This window comes from Prionailurus viverrinus, chromosome D4 (genome assembly GCF_022837055.1).
Source record: "Prionailurus viverrinus isolate Anna chromosome D4, UM_Priviv_1.0, whole genome shotgun sequence".
In the NCBI taxonomy this organism is placed as follows: domain Eukaryota; kingdom Metazoa; phylum Chordata; class Mammalia; order Carnivora; family Felidae; genus Prionailurus; species Prionailurus viverrinus.
Genome location: NC_062573.1, coordinates 45,909,422 through 45,933,693, shown reverse-complemented (window position 1 = coordinate 45,933,693; position 24,272 = coordinate 45,909,422). Strand labels below are relative to the sequence as shown.

General features: G+C 38.3%; 1 protein-coding gene across 2 annotated transcripts in view; it reads left to right on the top strand.

Moving 5' to 3' along the window:
• Nucleotides 1–1,169: 1,169 nt before the first annotated feature.
• CNTLN (centlein) overlaps nt 1,170–24,272 on the top strand; it is a 308,510-nt gene continuing 285,407 nt past the window's right edge. For both annotated transcript variants that reach the window (XM_047831088.1, XM_047831087.1), the window contains exons 1-2: nt 1,170–1,583; nt 11,097–11,185. In XM_047831088.1, the coding sequence (XP_047687044.1) occupies nt 1,224–1,583; nt 11,097–11,185 (449 nt within the window). In that variant the 5' untranslated portion in view covers nt 1,170–1,223. The remainder of the gene's footprint in view (nt 1,584–11,096; nt 11,186–24,272) is intronic.

Here is a 24,272-nt window from a genome sequence, read left to right as displayed (position 1 = left end):
TCAGCAAGATTCTAATTGGAAGGGTGTCTTTCCATGTGCTAACTAAATTCTCACACAAAGCAGTAATTCTGATTAATGAAGCGGTCATCAGTTAAAGTGGTCACCTCCCTATTTCCACAGTCCTCCTTTCCCTACCTCAGCTCTCTATGTATTCTGGAACCCTTTCTGCAGAAGAAAGCCATCTAGCATTTGGTAAAACCCTAGTGCTAGTTCAACGTGGATCCGTTACAAGACGAGTAGGACGTGTTATAATGGCAAAGAAAAAGAAGGGTATTGTCTATTATAAGCTTATAAAGAAAGCAGGAAGGAAGGAAGAAAAAAAGGGAGGGAGAGAGAAGGAGAAGGATAGGGAGAGAGGGAGGGAGAGGGAGACAGAGGATGAGCCACAGAAATCTGATCTCAGTTCTTTAACCAGGCTCGAGTTACTGATTTCAAATTGGTCCAAGGACCCAAACCGGGGGGCAGGGTGGGTACACTCGCTCTGATAGTCAGCCAATTGCTTAAAAGAAGCTGCCATAAAAACTTAAAGGAAATCATGTCTCTTGAAAAGCAAAAGACAAAGGGTGCGCAAAGGATCGTAGTTCAAATGGGAAATCCGGCTGATAGTCCCAGCTCAGCACAAGGCTTTCCACATCTCCCTGACATCACTCAGCTGGATGTCAGCTGTACGTAAAGCAGTTTTGCTAAAGGGTGTGAAGAAAACACTTAAGTGTAAAACTTATTCCCTGATCCTCAAGGAGTTTACAACAGCGCTGGAGAGATTAGCTGTGTAACTAACACTCCAGGGCGGTCAATGAAACGTGACAAACGAGTTGGCAGGGGCCTTGAAGGCGAAGGAATTCACAGTTAAGGATCATTTGGGGCTAGGGGCTTGTCAAGGAAGACTTTAAGAGGTGGGATGTAAGTTAGGCGCTAAGTGGCGGATAGGGTTTTAGGTGGGCGAGAAGGCGTGGCGATGGGAACTGAAGACTCGGCCCGGCACGTCGGGGTAGCGCGCACAGCTTTCTGGCCTAACCCCTTGGGCCACGGCGCGTGCGCAGCCTAACGCTCGCGCCGGGCGCGCGGCCCTCGGAAAGCTGGCCAGGATCCGCGAGCGCGAGACCCCGCGCGCCGAGGCGGGAAAAGTCTCGCGCATGCGCGGCTCGCAGCTTGGGGGCTCGCCAGGATGGGGAAGGGGAGGTGGAGTTTCCAAGAGGGAACTTGACCCGTTAGCAGCCGCGGCCATGGCGGCGCGCTCGCCTCCCTCCCCGCTCCCTCCGCCCCCAGCGCGACAGTTGGGTCCCTGGTCCCCACGTGTTGGGCGGGGAGCTGTGGTACACGCAGTGCGCAGCGAGGCCTCGGGTCTTGCGAATGCTGTGCGGGAGGGCATCGTGGACAAAAACGATATATGCTGGCGGGGCGAAGAAGGGTCAGGGGGCCGGCGAGGGCCAGGGGGGGCAGCTCCGGCTCAGGCTCCCCTCCTCAGCTCGCCCATGGGGTCCAAGCGACTAGAGGGCATCTCGGTAGAGGAGGCGATGGTGACCCGGACGCAGCTGCTGGAGGAAGAGCTGAGCAGCCTAAAGGAGGAGCTGGCCCTGTGTCAGGTATCGAGGTGGCCTCCGGCCTTTCCCCTACACAGCGGGGCCGGGGCCGGGGCCGGTCCGATGGGGAGGCGCGCCCCTCTCCCTCTGCCTTAGGCTGCGTCGCTGCGCGGGTTGGGGACCCACCCATCTCCGTCCGGCGGCGCTGCCTCCCGGTTTCCACACCCAGCCCGGCCCGCTGCTTAGTGCCGGGGGGAAGTAGCAGCGCCCCGCTCCCTGACCAGGGGCTCCCGCTCCTCTCCGGCCGGGCAGGGTTCGCCTCGGCGCCCGGGTTTGGTTTTGTTCACTTGAATGCCACCAAAACGTGTAGTCGCACCCCCCTCACCCCCCAGAAGCCCAAGTTCTTGGTTGTGACTGTTAGTGGTACTTGGAGAGGAGTGGAGTGCAGTCCACGAGTTGATACATCGAACAGGAAAGTTTAAACACTTCTATTAAAATAAAATCCATCGGTGAAAGAACCTGTTTTTAATTTTCAAACCCACACTTGTTCTTAAGTCAAGTTAAACTTAAGTTGTAAACACAGACCAGTAATTTTTAGGGAGTCTTGGGTGGGAACTTTCACACATAATAGATGATGCTTGATGTTTAATAATCAGTTATACTAATTCTGTATCCTTGAAAGAGAAATTTGATTTTCATATCATGTTGCCAGTGAAAAGCATTTCCTAAATCGATTCTGTTGAATTACTTGCCTGTTATTTGTAGAGTTATTAAAGATAGCTTGACTGCACTCATGTTCAAAGAGGTTTGATTTTAGTTTAGTTTTGCATCCTTACCACCATCTCTTCCCTGATCTTACCAGAACCTTTAGACAGGGTTGGGAGATATAAATGCTGGGGATTCACTCAACAATAGATGTTTGAGTCACTCTGTCTTCAAGATAGAACCAGTTAGGAACTACTAAAAACCAAGGTAACTATGAACAGTGTCATCAGTTTAGATTAGTAAAAATTCATGATTTTCATTCTCTCTGTTTGTTCCATTGGATTCTTTTGCTCCTTTTGTAGGTCCTTGCTGATGGAGTCAAGGCTGTAAAAACAGGACAGTCTTGTTCAAATTGAATATACATTTGCTTAAACAAGTTGGGGAAATACTATGTGACTGTTTCTTTGTCATTTTCCGATTTTCTGTTCTTTACTGGATAAGGAGCAAAGGAACAAATAAGAGACACCAGTGAATTAAAACATTTTGTCATCTACACACCTCACCTTTGGATAAAGATGTTAACCCATGATAAAGGCTTTTGTTACTTTAACAGGTCCTAATCTAAGATGCTATTTGCCCATAACTTCTATACTCTTCCCCCTTCCCTCTCTCTATATGCCATAGTTACAGCTGGCTAAGGAGCTGAAATATTTACTTTTTAAAACTGACTTGAGTAAGGAACTCACTCTATTGGAAACAGCCCAATGACCCCCAACCCCAAATCCACTCCCTATTCTTTTTTTTTTTAATTTTTATTTTAATGTTTATTTTTGAGAGAGAGAGAGAGAGACAGAGTGTGAGTGAAGGAGGGACTGAGAGAGAGGGAGCGACAGAATCTGAGGCAGGCTCCAGGTTCTGAGCTGTCAGCATGGAACCCTGTGTGGGGCTCGAACCCACAAACTGCGAGATCATAACCTGAGCTGAAGTCAGAGGTTAACCCACTCAGCCACCCAGGCGCCCCTCCATTCCCTATTCTTTAAAAATGTAGCTTCAAATACGGTGTTGGCCCTTGTGACCTTGGACATATATGGCCTAGGAAGATGATTAAAGTGCTCTAGGCACTGTAGATGCCTAGATGTAAGAATAGAGATGGTCATAATTAGGCTAGAGTGATGGTTCTTGAGATTTTTGTAATATTGTCCCTGTTAGATGATCATAGGCATTCCAGTAATGTGAGATGAGATTGGCAGTATCCCATTCAAAACTGTGGTCAAACCAGTTTGAAACTTAGGAGAAATAATAATTGAATTCCCAACTGTTTTATAAAAAAGCATTTAAGTAATTAAAATTCACTTTTACACCTTTTGATTTGTTCTACTTCTTTAGCTATAAATCACATTGCCCAAGAATATATAGTATTAACCCTGTTTTTCAAACCTTTCAAAAATCGCAACCCAAAATAAGTTCATTTTAACCTTAACCTAGTAAGTGTGCACAACATACGCATAACTAGAATTTCATAAATATTTGCCCTAATTGTTCACCATGAACACTGATTTTTCTTTTAAATTAACACTTTTTAAGAAAATACTGCTCAGATCTACTAAATTAATTTGACACACTAATGGGTCAAATGTATAGTTTGGGGGAAAAGAATCCTGCAAATTAGTCTCTGGTCATAAATAGTGGCTTCATATAGTTGGTTCTTTTTCCACATTTAGCTTATAGGAATTCAATTATATGTACTTGGTGGAGAAAAAGAAAGTTTGAGTGGTTCCATGTGACACTCCACCCCACTGGAATTACTCAGAATAAGCATGTATAAGAAGGCTATCTCAGTTCCAAATGTTTCTCATCCAACTCTATGTGATTATAATATTAAAGGCTTTTTTTTATATGGCTTCAGATTAGCAAGCAACATACATATAATGCGTAGCTAAAGAAAATATGATTAACTTCAGTGCGGAGAGAAAAGCTGTCTGTACTGGACTTACTGAGGATAAGACATGAGCTTCCCACTGTAGCTTCTTCCTAATGAAATTTCAAGGGTGCTACAACAATTTTTTTTTTTAATTTTTTTTTTCAACGTTTATTTATTTTTGGGACAGAGAGAGTCAGAGCATGAACAGGGGAGGGGCAGAGAGAGAGGGAGACACAGAATCGGAAACAGGCTCCAGGCTCTGAGCCATCAGCCCAGAGCCCGACGCGGGGCTCGAACTCACAGACCGCGAGATCGTGACCTGGCTGAAGTCGGATGCTTAACCGTCTGCGCCACCCAGGCGCCCCAAGGGTGCTACAACAATTTTAAGTGCATGACATTTATGCTTTGTCCATTGATTTAGAACCCACCTTTACTATACTCTTAATTTGATTATTTTAAGAATGTGTTCTACTTGTGACAAGAATGTGTTCTATTTGCAGTTCAGTATATTGCAAGTATGTGTATATATACATTTATCAGCACTTGTAGAATACCAGAAGAGAAAAAGTAATGTTATATATGTGTAATGTATATACACACACACATATATATATTTGAGTGTGACATATGTATGTATATCTCAAAGCTTATTTCCTTTTTCAGTAGCATCCAAAAATATTCACTAAACCTCTAAATCAATTTAAGGTAAAAAATTATTTAGGGCATTTAAATTATAGATAGATAGATACCTGGCTGGTTCAGTCAGTAGAGCATATGACTCTTAAAAAAATTTTTTTTTGATGTTTTATTTATTTTTGAGAGAGACAGAGACAGAGTATGAACAGGGGAGGGACAGAGAGAGGGAGACACAGAATCTGAAACAGGCTCTAGTCTCTGAGCTATCAGCCCAGAGCCCGACGTGGGGCTTGAACTCATAAGCCATGAGATCGTGACCTGAGCCGAAGTTGGCCACTTAAACAACTGAGCCACCCAGGCTCCTCAGAGCATGTGACTCTTGATCTCCAGTTTGTGAGTTCAAGCCCCAGGTTGGATGTAGGCTTTACTAAAAAAAAAAAAAAAAAAAAAAGAAAGAAAGAAATGAAATATATGTTTATTAATGTAACTTTAATGATGAAACTAAGTTTAATGAAGTATGTGATGTTGGAATTAAGAATATATAACCAGAGAAGTTAGCCAGTTATATTTTTTGTTAGATTTTTAGGTGTTTTGAAAACTTGTCCAGTCATTCATAAAGAAAAAAAAAAATTTAAGAACCTAAGGTATAATTAGAATCCTCACCAGTGTTAGTAGTTGTATTTTAGTATTTGACTCTTTTTGTGCAATTATTTTCCACAATTATAATTTTTTTTTAATTTTTTTAACGTTCTATTTATTTTTGAGACAGAGAGAGACAGAGCATGAACGGGGGAGGGGCAGAGAGAGAGGGAGACACAGAATCGGAAGCAGGCTCCAGGCTCTGAGCCATCAGCCCAGAGCCCGATGCAGGGCTCGAACTCACAGACCGCGAGATCGTGACCTGGCTGAAGTTGGACGCTTAACCGACTGAGCCACCCAGGCACCCCACACAATAATAATTTATTGAGAGACTACTTTGTGCCACATTTTGTAATTAGACTTACTTCATTATTTTCCCTGGGTTCTGATAGGCAAATTATTTATTTAAATATAGGAAATAGTTTTCATGTTTGTTGAATTCATTCCTCCAGTAGAATTCATTCCTCCTATTATGTTGCCAGACAGTAAACTAGGTGCTGGGAGAGTACAAAAAAGTACAAAAGTTTTGGATTTCTGTGTCTGTAAAGTTGATACTTATTTCCATGTCAGCTGATAAGTGAGAGTCAAGACCAATACACTACTAAGATAATTTAGATTCAGATCTCCAAGCATTTAGTCAACTCTTTCATAGGCTGAATTTGATAAACTTTATGAGGAGTAGGATTTTTAAATTTAAATTATTTAAAAAATTTTTTTTTCAACGTTTATTTATTTTTTGGGACAGAGAGAGACAGAGCATGAACGGGTAGGGGCAGAGAGAGAGGGAGACACAGAATCGGAAACAGGCTCCAGGCTCTGAGCCATCAGCCCAGAGCCTAATGCGGGGCTCGAACTCCCGGACCGCGAGATCGTGACCTGGCTGAAGTCGGAAGCTTAACCGACTGCGCCACCCAGGCGCCCCAAATTTAAATTATTTTTAAAAGTTTATTTCTTTGAGTAATCTCTACACCCAATGTGGGGCTCGAACTTACAACTCCAAATCAAGAGTCATATGTACTTCTGCCTGAGCCAGCTGGGTATCCCTAATTTAAATTTTAAATTACTTGATTCTGTGTCAAAGTTATGGAGTAAGAATAAATAATTTATGAGTTTTTAAATGTTTATTTTGAGAGAGAGAGAAAAAAGGTTTGAGTGGGGGAGGGCCAGAGAGAGAAGACAGGATCTTGAAGCAGGCTCTGTGCTGACAGCAGAAAGCCCAGTGCTGGGGCTCACACTAATGAACCACATGATCATGGCCTGAGCTGAAGTCAGACACTTAACCAACTGACCCACCCAGGTGCCCCTTTATTTTTAATTAATTAAACTTTTTGTTTTGTTTTTTGGGAGAGTGCAAGCAGGGGAAGGGCAGAGAGAGGGGGACAGACGATCTGAAGCGGGCTCTGTGCTGACAGGCTGATAGCAGTGAGCCTGATGTGGGGCTTGAACTCACGAACAGTGAGATCATGCCCTGAGCCAAAATTGGACACTCAGCTGACTGAGCTACCCAGGTGCCCCTTTTTAAAATTATTTTAAAAGGACCTATTTATGTGCCCCAAAGAAGGGAAACTATAAAGAGGATATGATTGGCAATAGTTTTCTGTTTTAATAATGTCTGGAATAGTTTGGCAATTAGTTTTGTGTTTTTAGGGGGACGCTTTATTTATTCTTGCATGTGAAAGAGGGTCTTTTTAGTAATTTAAGGTATAAACCACATTGAAGATTATACAGCATTAAATAACTGAAAAACTTGGGGCACCTGTGTGGCTCAGTTGGCTAATTGTCTGACTCAATTTTGGCTCAGGTTATGATCTCATTGTTGGTGAAATCAAGCCCCTCAATTCATGCTGTGTGCTGACAGTGTGGAGCCTGCTTGGGATTCTCTCTCTGTCCTCCTCTCTGCCCCTCCCTTGCTTGCTCTCTCTCTCAAAATAAATAAATAAACATTTAGATAAATAAATAACTGGAAAAGTCACAAAACTAATATGGTAGTCTCACAATCCATTTATAACATTTTATTACTTACAAAAGAACTTGCTTTTTTTTTCAAATAAACTATCACTTATACATTTGAGTGTTTTTAGGTGACAAAGGGAATCTGAATACCGCTGCTGACCACAAATTAAAAAATAATAATAATAACAACTTTAGAAATTTGTAAATTAGAAAAAAGAAAGAATTTGTTGTTACTTTCTCTTTGGTGAAGATAGAACAGGAGATGTGAAATAACCATTAACTATCAACAATGGGAAAAAGAGAAAAAATGTACAAATTAAGATGTAAAGATTTTTTTTCATCAGATGTTTTTTGACTTCTTGCTATATCTCTTCAACTGTGCTAGAGCTAAGTCCTTTGTTACTAAGTCATAACTTATTTAAGTGGAAGTAACTTATTTAAGTGGAAGTAACTAAAGAAAACCTACTTTTTTATATTTTTACTTAATAACCTTTCTTTTAAAAAAATTTTTTTTTCAACGTTTATTTTTGAGAGACAGAGAAACACAAAGCATGAGGAGGGGAGGGGCAGAGAGAGAGAGGGAGACACAGAATCCGAAGCAGGCTCCAGTCTCCGAGCTGTCAGCACAGAGCCTGATGTGGGGCTCGAACCCACAAACCATGAGATCATGACCCGAGCCGAAGTCAGACACTTAACTGACTGAGCCACCCAGGTGCCCCAATAATAACCTTTCTTAATATTTTAGTTAGAAAAGTTGAGGTGAAAATACATGTAAATCTTCCCTATTTTGTTTTGAAGGGAGCTGTAAGATAAATTTCTAGATAATATTTGTTTGAAGGGATTTTGTTATTTCCTCAGCATACCTTTTAAAACTAGAGATATTAGAGCACATTATGTTGCGTAGTTTATATTTTCTTCTAGGCAGGTTACGACATGTGATTTATATAGTGACATTTCTTGTCTTTAACTCAAGTCCTCCCTCCCTTCTGTCCCTCCCTCCCTCCTTTCCTCCCTTCCTTCCTTCTTTCCTTTCTTAGGTTTATTTATTTACTTTGAAAGAGGGAGAGAGAGAGAATGGGGGAGAGCAAATAGACACAGAGAGAGAATCCCAAGCAGTCTCCGTGCTATCATTGTGAAGCCCCACCAAAGGCTCCATCTTAGGAACCGTGAGATCATGACCTGAGCTGAAATCAGTAGGTGCTTCATTAAGAACTGAGTTACTCAGGTGTCCCAACCCAAATTATTTTAATACCCAAATTCTAAATTCTTGGTTCTAAAAGTATAAAGTAAAGCATGATATATATAGGACTGTTTAGGAAAGGTAGTAGTCTCTTCTACTCAGACTGTCAAAAGTCCTTTAAAAACAAGTAAATAAAGTAGATCAAAGATTTGAGCATTAAAAAAGGAAAACAAAAATTTTATAAGAAAGTATAGGTACATAATTTTTTTTAATTTTAGAGAGAGTGTGCGTGTGCATGTGCAAATGGGGAAGGGACAGAGAGAGAGAGAATCCCAAGCAGGCTCCATGCACAGCACAGAGCCTAACGTGGGGCTTGATCCCATGACCCTGGGACCATGACCCAAGGTGAATTCAGGAGTGAGATGCTCAACTAACTGAACCACCCAGGCATCCCATAGGTAGATACATTTCTAATCTCTGAGTAGAGAAGGCTGATTAGAAAAATTGGTACATAAAGCCATTAAGCCATAATGGGAAAGATGGATACATTTGAATATATAAAACTAATAACTTACCCTTTTCTGAAATGCTTCATCGTAAATAAATATGCAACAACATACAAGAGAAAAATTATTTGTAACACGTTTGGTAGACATAAGTCTAATTTTAAGATTTCTAGCAATAGTTCTTATATTTTGTTGGCAGAACTTAGTCATATACCCATAGGTAAGAGGGGCCTGTCTTTTAATTCTTTTAATTGGGCAGCAAAAAGCCAAATGGTTTCTAATAGGAAGGAAAGAATGGATGATGGACACAGACACAAAAATATCTGCCACACAAGTAAACCTAACCAATCAACCAACCAAATATAGTATTATAAAATGAAATGTGTTGTGAAAAAATTTAATCAGGGCAAAGGGTTATCAAAGACTTAAAGGTTTCGGTGGCGGGGCGCCTGGGTGGCGCAGTCGGTTAAGCGTCCGACTTCAGCCAGGTCACGATCACGCGGTCCGTGAGTTCGAGCCCCGCGTCAGGCTCTGGGCTGATGGCTCAGAGCCTGGAGCCTGTTTCAGATTCTGTGTCTCCCTCTCTCTCTGCCCCTCCCCTGTTCATGCTCTGTCTCTCTCTGTCCCAAAAATAAATAAAACGTTGAAAAGAAAATTAAAAAAAAAAAAAACAGGTTTCGGTGGCTACAAATATAGTAGAGAAGACTTCACTTGAGGTGATATTTAAGCAAAGACCTGAATGAAGTGAGGAAATAATATACATGAAAATCTGATGGATGGTACATGTGCAAAGGCCCTGGTACAAGTAGAGCAAAAAGACTAGTGTGAATGATGAATGAACAGAGTGATAGATGAGGTTGAGGAGGTGTGTATGGGGCCGGAGAATGTGGGGTTTTGTAGCCTTGATACAGAGTTTGGATTATTTTCCTAATCTGATGGGAATGCAGTGGAGATTTTTGAGCTATAAGGAGGCTAGGGGAACCATCGTAGATGGCTAGGCAAGAGAAGAGGTTGACCTGAACTAGAATGGGATATATTTTGTAGGTAATAGAACTTACTAATGGTTTGGATAGGAAATACGAGGAAGAGAGCAACCAGAATTGACTTGTAGGTGTTAAGCCTTTGAAGAAATGACTAGATGGTGGTGTCATTTTCTGAGATGCATAGTAATAGGTTTGTGAAAGAGTAGGAAATCAAAAAGTTTATTTTGGATAAGTTAAATCTGAGATACCTATTAGGTATTCAAGTGGAATTATTGAGTAGGCAGTTAGAAATCGGAGTCTGCACCTAGGGGTAGAGGAAATAGCTAAGGCGGGAAATGTGGAAGTCCTTAGTGTAGAGTTGATACATGAAACCATGGAACTATGAGGTCCCCTAGAGCAATGGTTCTTATTTAATCCTGAGTGTACAGAATCACCTGAGGAACTTGTAAAAAATACTGGTGCTTGAACCTTACCCAAAACCAATTAAATCAGAATCTCTAGATAATCACTATTTTTAAAAACTTCCCCTAAAGTGATTCCTAACTCTCAACCATAGTTGATGACAATGGACCTAGGCAGTAAGGACTAAAATTGCTCATTGTCTATGGGATTTGGCTACATAGGGGACCTTAAAAAAGGAATTTAACATCATAGTAGGGAGGGACATCTGACTGGAAGAAGTAATAGAATGAATGAGGTGAGGAAGTGGAGACTGTGTTTATAGGCAACTCTTCCAAGGAATTTTGCTGAAAAGGGGAGCTGAGAAATGGAGCTGTAAATAGAGAGCAATTCCCTTTTAGAGCAAAATAACTGATATTTAGCATTCCATCATTTATACCCTGAAGTGTGGGTGGTAGAAATAGTCGAAGTGAATGTGGGTTACCAGTGTAAGAACTTCTTAAAATAAAGCTTTCCTGCTACAGTTTTCAAGAGTCTATTTTATAGTTCTAGAACTAGAGATCAAGAAACATTTTTCATTTTAAAATTTAATGTAGTGTCTTCTCTGATACAGCTACAAAGCAATGCATTAAAAATGTCTTTTGTTTCTTTAAGGCTGATAAAGAATTTGTATGGTCTCTGTGGAAACGTCTCCAGGTGACAAACCCAGATCTCACACAAGCAGTCAGTTTGGTTGTAGAACGGTGAGCTTCCAAGTAATTTTTTCATGAGTATTTGGTTTGTTGAATTTGCTTTGCTTTATTATTAAAACTTGGCATTAGGCCCCTAAAGAGATTTTATTTCCAAATGAATGTGAAGCATGATATTAATAATTATTGGACTTATTTCAAGGGGTGCCAGTTAATAAATATAAATAGGCCATATCTCCTACTTATATTCTGATGTATTTGGAAGGTTTGGAGGTAAGAGATAAAAGTGTGACTTAGACATTGTGTGTGTGCGTGTTATGTGTGTGTCTGTTTATGTCGGTGTGTTGAGCTATTATGACACAACTTTAAAAATTAGAGAAGTACCTGTTACTTGGTTTTTTACTCTGAAACTGCCTCTGTTGACAACTTTCTAGACATGATCCTTCCTAGACATGGCTCAGTTTTCCCCTAAGGTAATTGCAGTGTGTACCTGAAAGCCTGGGATGACCTTGCCAGAATAAAGTAATCTGGAATAGGCTGAGGGATTTCGCTTAGCACTCTGTATTACCCTGTAGGGGATGCTCATTGATTTAACTATATATTACTGGGCCTCTCCTTGGTCATTAGAAATAGCAGAGTGATGCTGGGTACTCCTTACCAAACATTTGGTGTACGGTAGTCCCATGATGCTTAGCATAGCAATTAAAACACTTGCTTTCGTATTAAATGGATTTCAGTACATTTCCTAAATGAGAAGCTAAGCATATGGATGGATGCCGTTTCCTGTGTCTTTATTGGAATCATGATTATATAATCTGAATATCAGTTTTTGATAACTTGACCTTTGGTATGTCTGGCCCTAGGACCATTCCAGTGTTGTCTGGAATTTGACTTTTAAAAATCTGTGATAGATACCTATGTACAGTTTTACCATTCTCCATTATTGTGGACTCTTAGAGTAGTATATTCACCTTCTCTTCATGTTACTTATATGTCTCATTCATCAATCAGTTTTTCCCTTTCGATAATCAGAATTAAGCCTTTTGTTGAAGTACCTTATTATTTCCTTGAGATGAAATGTGATCACTCTCAGTTGCATTCTGTTTTCTAGCCAAATAAGCCTTCTAGAAGAAACATTCTTGGGACTTTAGTAGTCATTTCTGTGATTTTTTTCATTATCCTCCTCTCATTTTATTTGTATATTCCAGCTTTCTAATTTGTTATTTTTTAAACTAACTAAAACTGTCTTTAATTTTCACTTTCCTCTTGGTTGAGAGAGAAATATTAACATATTGTTGAGTCCTCTTTCTCACCCTTTGAGATTTCTACTTTTTAATATACATAATACACATACAAAAGTATATATACACACTTTGTAAATAAATGCACATATATTTTGTGAGTATACTCAAAAGCCCTATACTGATAAGATATATAATGGGAAATTTTGGAGATTATTACTTTACAGCTATGATTCTCAAAATTTTAGTGTGCCTAAGCTATACCTAGTGAATTTATTAAAATGCAGATTTCTGGGATTTTTCCCTAGATCTACTGAATCTCTAGCAGTGAGGTCCAGAAGTCTTAAAATTTATTTTAAGTTTATTTATTTACTTTGAGAGAGACAGAGACAGCATGAGCAGGGGAGAGGCAGAGAGAGAGGGAGAGAGAGAGATTCCCAAGCAGGCTCTGCAGTCAGTGCAGAGCCCAATGCAGGGCTTGAACTTGAAACTGTGAAATCATGACCTGAGCTGAACCTGAGTCGGATGCTTCTTTTTTTTTTTTTTAAACTGAGCCACCCAGGCACCCCTAGAAGTCTTTTAAAAACAGCTCTCCAGATAATTCTGATGTTGTAGTTCATAGGTCATACTGTGAGATACTTTGAAATTTGAGTTGACTTTTGAAACTGGAAGCCTATACGTGGCATTTATAACTTTATAATTATGTGAACATTTATTTCCTAGAGAACCATGTAGTATGTTTTGATTTGTGAAAAAGGAAAAATGGTATACCATTGAATCTTTATTTTTCAAAAAAAGAATATTCTCAAAATCAAAGTCCAATACACTGTCTTTGTATAGTCCACTAGTTACCCAAATAATGTTACATTTAAGTCTGTTTAATATCTGTGCCTTGATCTTCCTAGACAACATTTTTCCCCTTGGAATTTCTAATAGTCCTTCTTTTCTGCTTTCTTATCATAAAGAATGTTGTATTTGTTTAACAGCCTAAGACATTCTTCCTTGAGCCTTTTGGCTTATGGTATGAATTTGGACCAGTTGCTTTCTACACCTACTCATAGCTATTACCTTAGATTTTCTTTTCATTGTACTCTTGGACTTGTTCCACAGTTCCTGGTATCCCATATCTTTCTTTTTGTTGGGTTATGTTTTCAACATTATTTCTGAGAAAGGATGCACAAGTCACTTTCTGACTCCTTACATGCCTGAAAATGTCTTTCTTTTGTCCTTATGCTTGATTGATAGTTTAGCTGAACGTGCAATTTTATGTCCACATAATTTCCTTCAGATTTTTTTTTTAATTTTTTTTTCAACGTTTTTATTTTATTTTTGGGACAGAGAGAGACAGAGCATGAACGGGCGAGGGGCAGAGAGAGAGGGAGACACAGAATCGGAAACAGGCTCCAGGCTCTGAGCCATCAGCCCAGAGCCCGACGCGGGGCTCGAACTCACAGACCGCGAGATCGTGACCTGGCTGAAGTCGGAAGCTTAACCGACTGCGCCACCCAGGCGCCCCAATTTCCTTCAGATTTTTGAAAGTATAGCTCTGTTATCTTCTTTTAGCATGTAGAGGTGCTACCAAGTGTATTTGTGATCCAGTGTAAGTATGATTCTTTTTTCTAGGTAGCTTGCATAAATTAAACTTTCAAGATAGTCTCTTTGTATGTAACATAGTAAAATTTCAATATCAGCTATTAATTTGGGTTTTTAAAAAATCCAACCTTCTCAGCCTTTGGTGGGCCCTTTCAAACTTAAGACTTAAGATTTTCTTTTGATTAAGGAAAGTCATCTTTGGCCATTTGCTGTAGGCAAATGCTTCAAGTGAGTGAGAGACTCAGCTTTTTGATAAATGGTTCCTTTATTAGTCTTCTTGACTACTTTGGGCTTCTGTTCTCTGTATTTACTGATTGGGTACTTAGAGTCTCTTTGAGCATCTTTGAGAAAAAGCATCTTCCTCTTCCACTGTAGGCATCAGTTAGATTTTGATTTGATTTTTCTTCTCTGGGTTTGTGAGCACATCCTTCTGTCTTTCCAATGTTTCTCACATTTATGGTCAATTTTGGCCCCTTTTCTTATTTTCCATGCTGATAGGTATTTATTCAATTCAATGTGATTTGTGGAAGTCAGTATCATCTTCACCAAGTTAATCATCTTTAAGAGGAAGTACAGTATCATTTTTACTGGTTACAATATATTTTTATTATTTTGATACACCATATTTATATTTAACCGGTATCTTGTTTTGATACATTAAGATTATTTTATTTTTTTAAAAATCGTATGATCATGCTGTGATGAATGGCCTTCTGGGTAAATCTTTGCCTGCATTGTTAGTTTCAAGTAGTGCTGCTGCTGTCATAGTGGTGTAGGCTGAGATTGCTAACCATACTGAAAAGAATAGGTTAATCCTGCTCCATTAAAGAATCATACTGCTCCAAATGTCAATACCCTTTTGGGAAAATGCCTATCTGCAACTTTTTTAACTTTTTAAAACTTTTTGACACTTTATTATAATTTTCTGGTAAGTTTTTTTGTGGGATGTCTGTGTACAGGGATGCCTTGGAGATGTTGTGGGTTTGGTTCCAGACCATCACAATGAAACGAATATTGCAATAGAGCAAGTCAAATGAAGTTTTTGGTTTTCCAGTGCTTATAAAAGTTATGTTTATACTATACTATAGTCTATTAGTGTGCAATCGCATTATGTCTAAAAAAATAATGTACATACCTTAATTTAAAATACTTTATTGGTTCAAAAAAACCACTTTATTCCTAAAAAAATGCTAACCATCATCTGAGCTTTCATTGAGTTGTAATCTTTTTGCTCATGTAAGGTCTTGCTTTGGTGTTGATGGCTGATCGCTGATAAGAGTGGTAGTTGCTGAAGGTTGTGGTGGCAATTTCTTAAAATAAGACAGCAATAAAGTTTGCCATATCAATTGACTCTTCCTTTCTAAAACATTTCTCTGTAGCATGCAATGCCATTTGATATCATTTTACCCACAGAATTTCTTTCAGAATTGGAGTCTATCCTTTCAAACCCTGCTGCTACTTTGTAAACTAAGTTTATGAAAGATTCTAAGTCCTTTGTTGTTGTTTCAACAATCTTATGGCATCTTCACCAAGAACCACTCAAGAAACTTCTTTCTTTGTTCATCCATTAGAAGCAACTTTTTATCTGTTAAAGTATGATTATGAGATTGCAGCAGTTCAAACGTATCTTCAGACTCCACTTCTAATTCTAGTTCTGTTGCTATTTCTACCACACCTGCAATTACTCCTCCCACAAAAGTCTTGAATTTGAATTCCTCAAAGTCATCCAATGAGGGTTGGAATCAACTTCTCAAAACTCCTGGTAATGTTGATATTCTGACCTCTTTCCATGAATGAATCATGACTGTTCTTAATGGCATGTGGAATGGTGAGTCATTTCCAGAAGCTTTTCAGTTGATTTTTTTCCAGATCCATCAGAAGAACCATGATCCATGGCAGCTGAGAGTTGAAATGACTCCTGGATGTATGGGCTGCAGAATGGATATTTTGTTAGCAGGCATGAAAACATTGTATGTCTCCATCAGAGCTCTTGGGTAACTAGGTAGATGGCCAGTGAGCTGTAATGTTTTGAAAGGAGTCTTTTTCTGAGAAGTGGGCTTAAAAACAGTGGGCTTAAAATATTTAGTAAACCATGTTGTAAATAGATGTACTGTCATTCAGACTTTGTTGTTCCATTTATAGAGCATAGACAAGTAGATTTAATGTAATTCTTAATGGCCCTAGGATTTCCAACATGGTAAATGAGCATTGGTTTCAACTTAAAGTCACCAGATGCATTAGCCCGTAACAAGAGAGTCAGCCTGTTCTTTGAAGTTTTGAAGTCAGGCATTGACTTCTCTCTGGCTATGAAAGTCCTAGATGGCATCATCTTCTAATACAAAGCTGTTCTGTCTGCATTGAAGATCTGTTATTTAATGTAGCCACCTTTATTAATTCTCTTAGCTTGATCTTCTGGATAACTTGCTGGGCTTGTACATTGAACAGCACCTGCTGCTTCACCTTGCATTTTTGGGTCATGGAGATGGTTTCTTCTCTTCAACCTCATGAACCAATCCCTGCTAGCTTCAGTTTTTTTCTCTGTAGCTTCTTTACCTCTCTCAGCCTTCACAGAATTGAAGAGAGTTGGGGCCTTCCTCTGGATTAGGCTCTGGCATGAGGGAATGCTGTGGCTGGCTTGATCTTCTCTCCAGACCACTAAAACTTTCTTCATATCAGCAGCAAGGCTGTTTAGCTTTCTTATCATTTGTGTGTTCACTAGAGTAGATGTTTTAATTCCCTTCAAGAACTTTTCCTTTGCATTCACAATTTGGCTAACTTTTTTTGGTGCAAGAGGCCTAGCTTTTGTCCTGTCTCAGCTTTCAACTTGCCTTTTTTCACTAAGCTTAATTATTTCTACCTTTTGATTTTAAGTGAGAGATGTGCAACCCTTCCTTTCACTTGGACACTGGAGGCCTCTGTAGGGTTATTAATTAGCCTAATTTCAATATTGCTGTGTCTCAGGGAACAGGGAGGCCTGATGAGAGGGAAAGAGATAGGGGAATGGCTAGTCAGGGGAGCAGTCAGAGCACACACAATATTTATCAATTAAGTTTGCCATCTTATTTGCATGTGGTCCGTGGTGCCCCCAAACAATTACAATAGTTTGAAATGTTGCGAGAGTTACCAAAATGTGACACAAAGATGTGAAGTAAGCAAATGCTGTTGGAAAAATGGTGCAAATAGATTTGCTTGACATGGGATTGCTACAAACCTTCCATTTGTGAAAAACTCAATATCTGCAAAGCACAGTATAGCAAAGCACAGTAAAACGAGGTATGCTTATACACATATTTGTGTGTATGTGTTTTATTTTATTGTGGAATATTTCAGTTAGATGCAAAGGCAGAGGTAATATATTAATGAATTTCCATGTTTACTCACCACCCAGGTTGAGTAATTATCAACACATGGCCAATATTATTTTATCAATAAACCTACTTCCTTCTGCTTCCCTGCTCCCTCTACCGCTAATGGATTATTTTGAAGCAATCCCAGACATCATGTTATTTTATCCACAATTACATAAGTGTTGACAGTCAGTTCTTGTTATTCACAGCAGTTATGTTCAATAAAGTCATTGCAAACATTGAATTAGTCAACACTGGACCACTACTTCTGGGGAAATAAAGGTTTAGGTTCCTGTGAACTTTGGCCACAACTTTTTGTCAACTGGTCAACATATAACATTGTTTTATGTATATTTCTCTTTGAAGATATCTCATTTAATATGTATTGTTGACTCATTACCTTTGAACTCATGATAGCCTGTATAACTCATGCCTGAACAAAGATTGTTTAATACATTCTTTACTTCATGAGGCACATCACAATTTTCTTGTGTTTAGGAACACTAACCACTATGCTTGGTGACCATTTGTAACAGTGAAATCATCAACAGAAAGTGTAAAATTGTGAAAAATTTGGCACTAAAGTGAGAATAACACTTGTTTATGGTATGAGAACTGAAACAGAATGGCCCCTTGTTTAACCTCAGCTGGGAACATGTGGTTTGGGCGACTTAAATTTTTTTTTGCTGCCTTGGGCATGCCTGCAAATGACTGAGAAATGCCATGGGTATTGGTTGTAAGCTTACAAATGAATTTTAGCAAATAGACAAATTCACAGATTCTAAGTCCTTGAATGAGAGTTAACTTTGTCTGTAAAAGATAAGGGCTCTTTTTAATATAACCATGGAATCTTTATCATAGTTAGAATTCTCTAGTTATTCCCTAATACAATTAAATACCCAGTCAGTTTTCAGATTTCTGGAATAATCTCATACTTCTTTAAAAAGTTGGTTTGCTCCTGGGGCATCTGAGTGGCTCAGTTGGTTGAGCATCAAACTCTTGATTTTGGCTTGGGTTGTGATGTCATGGTTCATTAGATTGAGCCCTGTATTGGGATCTGCGCTGACAGCATGGAGCCTGCTTGGGATTCTCTCTTCTTCTCTCTCTGCCCCTCCCCACCTCAAAATAAATAAGCTTAAGAAAAATAAAAATAAAAAGTTAGTTTGTTCTTATGAGGATCCAAACATAGTCTACCCACTGAATATATAGATTCCATATCCTTCTCTTCTGTCTTTCTCTTCACAACATTAAAAAATAAATAAATAAGTTGGTTTATTTGTCCTATAGAGTTTCTCGCATTTTGGGTTTTTCTGATTGTAATATTCTGTACCCTATAAGTATCATAAACTTGTAGTTACACCTAGAGTGTTATTCAGATTCAGGTCTGATCTTCTTAGGTATTATTATATAATACTTATTACATCATGTCAAAAGGCACATCGTGTCTTATCCAGATCCTTTTGTGATAACTTTGATCAGTGGATTATGTCTCTTTAGTCACTTTAGAACAGCCTGTATTCTTTCTATTTAATGGCATCATTTTGTTAAATGAACATGGTTATTAGTTGTCTTTTACAAGGTCTTGTAGTCTGGATTCACTTGATTGCTTCCTTGTGTTGTCATTTTAACTTTTCCTCTTTATTGTAAACTGAAAGGTAAACCTGAAGCTTGATTATATTCAGGTTCAACTTTTTTGGCACAAATATTTTTATGTACTTCATAGTATATCTCAAATGAAAGCGCATATTATCTGATTGTGCCACTTTCAGTAGTGATAATGTTGGTCAGTACATTAAAGTAATGACAGTCTGACCCCTCCATTGTAAAGGTGTACTTTTACCTTAGGGCCAACATGTAATCCAGAAAGTAAAGGCAATAATCTATTGGTGCCCTGCAAGTGTTCATTTCTCCGTCAACATTTCACCTAATTTTAGTATACACTGATGATCTGAATTTATTATTTCGTTAAGGGTTAAAAATTGTGATTTTATAGTTGTTAGTTTTTCTCTATTAATGTTTATTTATTTTTGAGAGAGAGACAGAGACAGAGACAGAGTGTGAGTAGGGAAGGGGCAGAGAGAGGGGGAGACACAGAATCTGAAGCAGGCTTCAGGCTCTGAGCTGTCAGCACAGAGCCTGATGTGGAGCTCGAACCCACAAACTGTGAAATTATGACCCGAGCTGAAATCAGAACCAACTGAGCCACCCAGGTGCCCCTCTTTTGTAACTTTTTAATACATAATTTTGATTAGGTAATATGGGCATATGATTACGTGTTCAACATTAAAAAAATTTTTTATTTATTTTGAGAGATAGAGAAAGTGTTCAAGCAGGGGAGATACAGAGAGGGAGGGGAAGGATCCCAAGTAGGCTCCACGGGGTCAGCACAGAGCCTGATGTAGAGCTGGAACTCACAACCCATGAGATCATGATCTTGAGCCGAAACCAAGAGTTGGACACTTAACCAACTGAGCCAGCCAGACGCCACAACATTTTAAAAGTGTTAAAGAATGTACAATGAGGAGTCTCCCTCTCACCCCTGTCTCCAGCTGTTCCATTCCATTCCTTACAAACATTGGTAACAGTGCATTTATGTCTTTGATCCATTTTAAGTTTTGTTAATGGTGTGACTTAAGGATGCAACTTAATTCTTTTGCATGTGGATATCCAGTTGCACCTGTTGAAAGGACTATTCCCCCCCCCCCCCAATGGATGGGCTTTGCGCTTGTTAAAAAATTGGGTGACCGTAGATGCATGAGCTTATTTCTGACTATCAGTGCTATTCCATTAATCTGTTATGTCTGTTCTTGTCCCAGTGATATACTGTCCTGATGACTGTTGTTTTGTAGTAAGTTTGAAATCAGTTAAGTGGAGTTCTGCTATTTTGTTCTTTGATTTCAAGATTGTCTTGGCTATTCTGGGTTCCTTGTAATTCCAAGTGAATTTTAGTATCAGTTTAGCAATTTCTACAAAGAAGTGATCTAGGATTTTGATAGGATTGTATTGAATATGTAGATCAGTTTGGGGGATATTGCCATCCTAACAATATTAAGTTTGCTATGTCATGAACATGGGACATTTTTCCAATTATTTAGGTCTTTTAAAATTTCTTTCAACAATGTCTTATAATTTTCAGAGTTTATGTTTTGTACTTTTTTGGATAAATTTATTTCTAAGTATTTTATTTATGATTCTATTGTAGATGGAATTGTTTCCTTAATGTTATTTTCAGATTAGTGTAACTGTGTAGATTACAATTGATTTTTGCATATTGATCTCATAACGTGCAAGTGTGTTGAATCATTCTATTTTTTCTTTTTCATGGATTCTTTTTTTTTTTTTTTAATTTGAGAGAGAAAGAGAGCAAGTGAGCGAGCACAAGCAGGGGAGGGGCAGAGAGAGAGGTGGAGACACAGAATCCGAAGTAGGTTCCAGGCTCTGAGTTGTCAGCACAGAGCCCAACACAGGGCTGGAACTCACTAATGGTGAGGTCTTGACCTGAGCAGAAGTCAGATGTATAACTGACTGAGACACCCAGGTGCCCCTAGTGGATTCTTTAGGATTTTCTACAAGATCACATCATCTGCAAATACAGATAGTTTTGCTTCTTCCTTTCAACCTTGATACCTTTTATTTCCTTCTCTTGGCTGCTTGCCCTGACTAGAACTTCAGTACATTGAACGGAAGAGGCCAGAGCCAATGGCCTTGTTTTACTTTTTTTTTTTTAAGCCTTGTCTTATTCTTGATAAGGAAAAAGCATCCTACCCTTCACTATTAAGTATAATGTTGTCTGTAGGGTTTTCATAGATGTTCTTTAGCAATTTTAGGAAGTTCTTTACATTCCTAGCTTGCTTTTATTATGAAAGGTTGTTGGATTTTGTCAAATGTATTTTCTGTGTATATTGAGATGATTGTGTGACTTTTGTTTTCCATTCTATTGATACAATGTATTACATTAATTGATTTTCAGATGTTAAACCAACTTTATAATACTAGGATAAATTCCATTTGGTCATGATGTATAATTCTTTTGATATGTTATTGGATTTTGTTTGTGTTTTGTTGAGGATTTTGTGCCTTTATTCATAAGAGATATTAGTCTGTGTTTTTTTTTTTCTTGTGATATCTTTGTTTTTTCTATCAGGGTAATACAGGCCTTAAAACATGAGTTGGAATGTGTTTCCTATTCTTCTGGTTTTTTTTTTTTTTGTTTTTTTTTTTTTTGGAGGAGTTGTTTAAGAACTGGTATTAGTTGTTCTTTAAATGTTTGATTAAAAAAATGTTTGATAGAATTCAGCAGTAAACCAATCCAGTCCTAGGCTTTGTGGTTAATTTTTTTTTATTGCTAATTGAATAGGTGAGTTTAGGTTTTCTACTTTTTTCTTGAGTCAGTTTTGGAAATTTGTGTCTTTTTAGGAATTTGTCTATTTTTTCTAAGTTGTCTAATTTGCTGGCATACAATTTTTCATAGTATCCTTTAGAATCCTTTTTGTTTTTATTAGGTTGATAGGAATATCCTTTTTTTTCTTTCTGATTCTGATGATTTGAGACTTCTCTCTTTATTGTGGTCAATATAGGTAAAGACTTGTCCATTTTATTGTTCAATATTTTTAAAAAAATAGCTCTTGTTTTCATTAATTGTCTGTATTGCTTTTCTATTCTCTATTTCATTACTATCTTCCCTAATCTTTATTATTCCTCCTTTTTGCTTGCTTTAGATTTAGTTAGCTCTTATTTTTTCACTAAAAGTGGAACATTAGGCTATTGACTTCAGACCTTTCTTCTTCCTTAATATAGATATTTAGAGCCATACATTTTCCTCTACACACTGCTTTAGCTATATTTCACATTTTGAGATTTTTTTTTTCAGTTTCACTCGTCTCAGTATTTTCTGATTTCTCTTTTGATTTCCTCTTTGACCCATTGTTTATTTAAGAATGTGTAATATCCTCATACTTGTGAGTTTCCCAATTCTTTCCCTTTTGATTTCCATAAATGGTTGCCTTTCTTTTTGAATTTTTGTAGATTTTGTTGAAAAGATATTTCATTTGCTATTTGTCCTTAGGACCATTATACAAGTTGTCAGTGATTGTTTTAAAATAATGTTCACCAGTTTCACTGGGGAATGGGTCAGTAGAGCTCCTCATCATCATGACAGATGTCAGTCCTTCTGTGTTATTATAAGCTGCTAAATTTGGGGGGAATTTGTTAAATAGCAATAGACTTACAGACTAGATCAAAACATATATACAGATGTAACCGTGACAGGTATTCCCAAATTGTGCCAGTTTATATTTATATTAGCAATGTAAGAAGATGCCTGTTTTCCCCATATCCTGGCTATCACATTGTTTTCAAACTTTTGTATTTTTCGTTTTCTGAAAGATATAAAATGATATCCTGAGGTATTTTTAACTTGCATTTTTCTTACTATGCATGAATGAAGTCTCTTAACCATTTTATATCTTTTTCTGTGGACTTTTTCTTTTATATGTCTTTCTATATCCATTTAGTTGGCATTTCTAATTCATGTCTATAATGCTCTTCAAATTCAGTATAATATTTATAGAACTTAGTGGCTTCTGTGAGTTTTATTTACTACTTAACTATTTTACTACCACAAGCATGCCATTTTCTTCCTTTTCTCTAAATTTCACATCTTGAAGGTAATCAAGATACTGTTTAGTCTCTTTTTGAACAGAAAATCAATTCCAAGTTCAGTCACTTTCTCTTTTGCTGTGTCACTCAGATCGAGTAATTCCTCTTTTCCTTAATTTCCAATCTCTCTGTCTAGGCTCTTAGTATCTCAGCTCTGAACATCTTATTGATTTCTTTTTCAAACATCAGTTCTGTTTTAATATCATTACTTTGAGACAAAGCAATATATAAGGCACCCAAAAAACCAGTGTATAGAGTTTAAGTTAAGGTAACTAACGAAAATTCTAGGACCTTAAAGTTGTTGTTGTTTTTTTAAGATTTATCTCTAAGTAATTTTTACACTCAATGACAGGCTTAAACTCACAACCCTGAGATCAGGAGTCATGTGCTCTACCAACGGAGCCAGCTGGGTGCTCCTAGGACCTTCTTAATGTATATCTAGAGGAACCTTATTATCATTAGGTGTGGATGTCTAGAGGATACCAAATGTTGTAAGGAAACAGGACCTTGAGATTCAGAAATGTATAGCCATCACTAAAGCAGATTATATCCACTAGGTTTACTCATTCAAAAAATATCAATTGAGTGTTGTCTGAGTGTCAGACGTATGTTGAAAGTTGGAGAAAGATAGCTCTGTCTTAGCTATTCAAGAGTACTGTCTGGGCAGAAAAACATTTGTGCAGACAATTTATAATGTATAATAGTTTGTTGAATACTATGATGAGTACATTCAAAGATTTTACTTTTTTACATTTACTTATTTTTGAGAGACAGGGAAAGACCACAAGTGGGGGTGGGGTAGTTAGAGAATGAGATGTGGAGTCCGAAGCAGGCTCCAGGCTTTGAGCTGTCAGCACAGAGTCAGATACAGGGCTCGAACCCACAAACCGTGAGATCATGACATGAGTTGGAGTTGGACGCCCAACCGACTGAGCCATCCAGGTGCCCCAATGAGTCTATTCATATTAATACAATTCTTTCTTTGATTTCTGGAAAAAGACATAAAAACAGTTTTCACTAATTCTAAGTAGAAGTTTGTTATTGAAAATAAAAATTTGAGGGGCACCTGGGTGGCTCAGTTGGTTGAGCGTCTGACTTTGGCTCAGGTCATGATCTCACGGTCTGTGAGTTCAAGCCCCATGTCAGGCTCTGTGCTGACAGCTCAGAGCCTGGAGCCTGCTTCAGATTCTGCGTCCCCCTCTCTCTCTGACCCTCCCCCGTTCATGCTCTGTCTCTCTCTGTCTCAAAAATAAATAAACATTAAAAAAAATTTTTTTAAAAAAAGAAAAGAAAAATTTGATT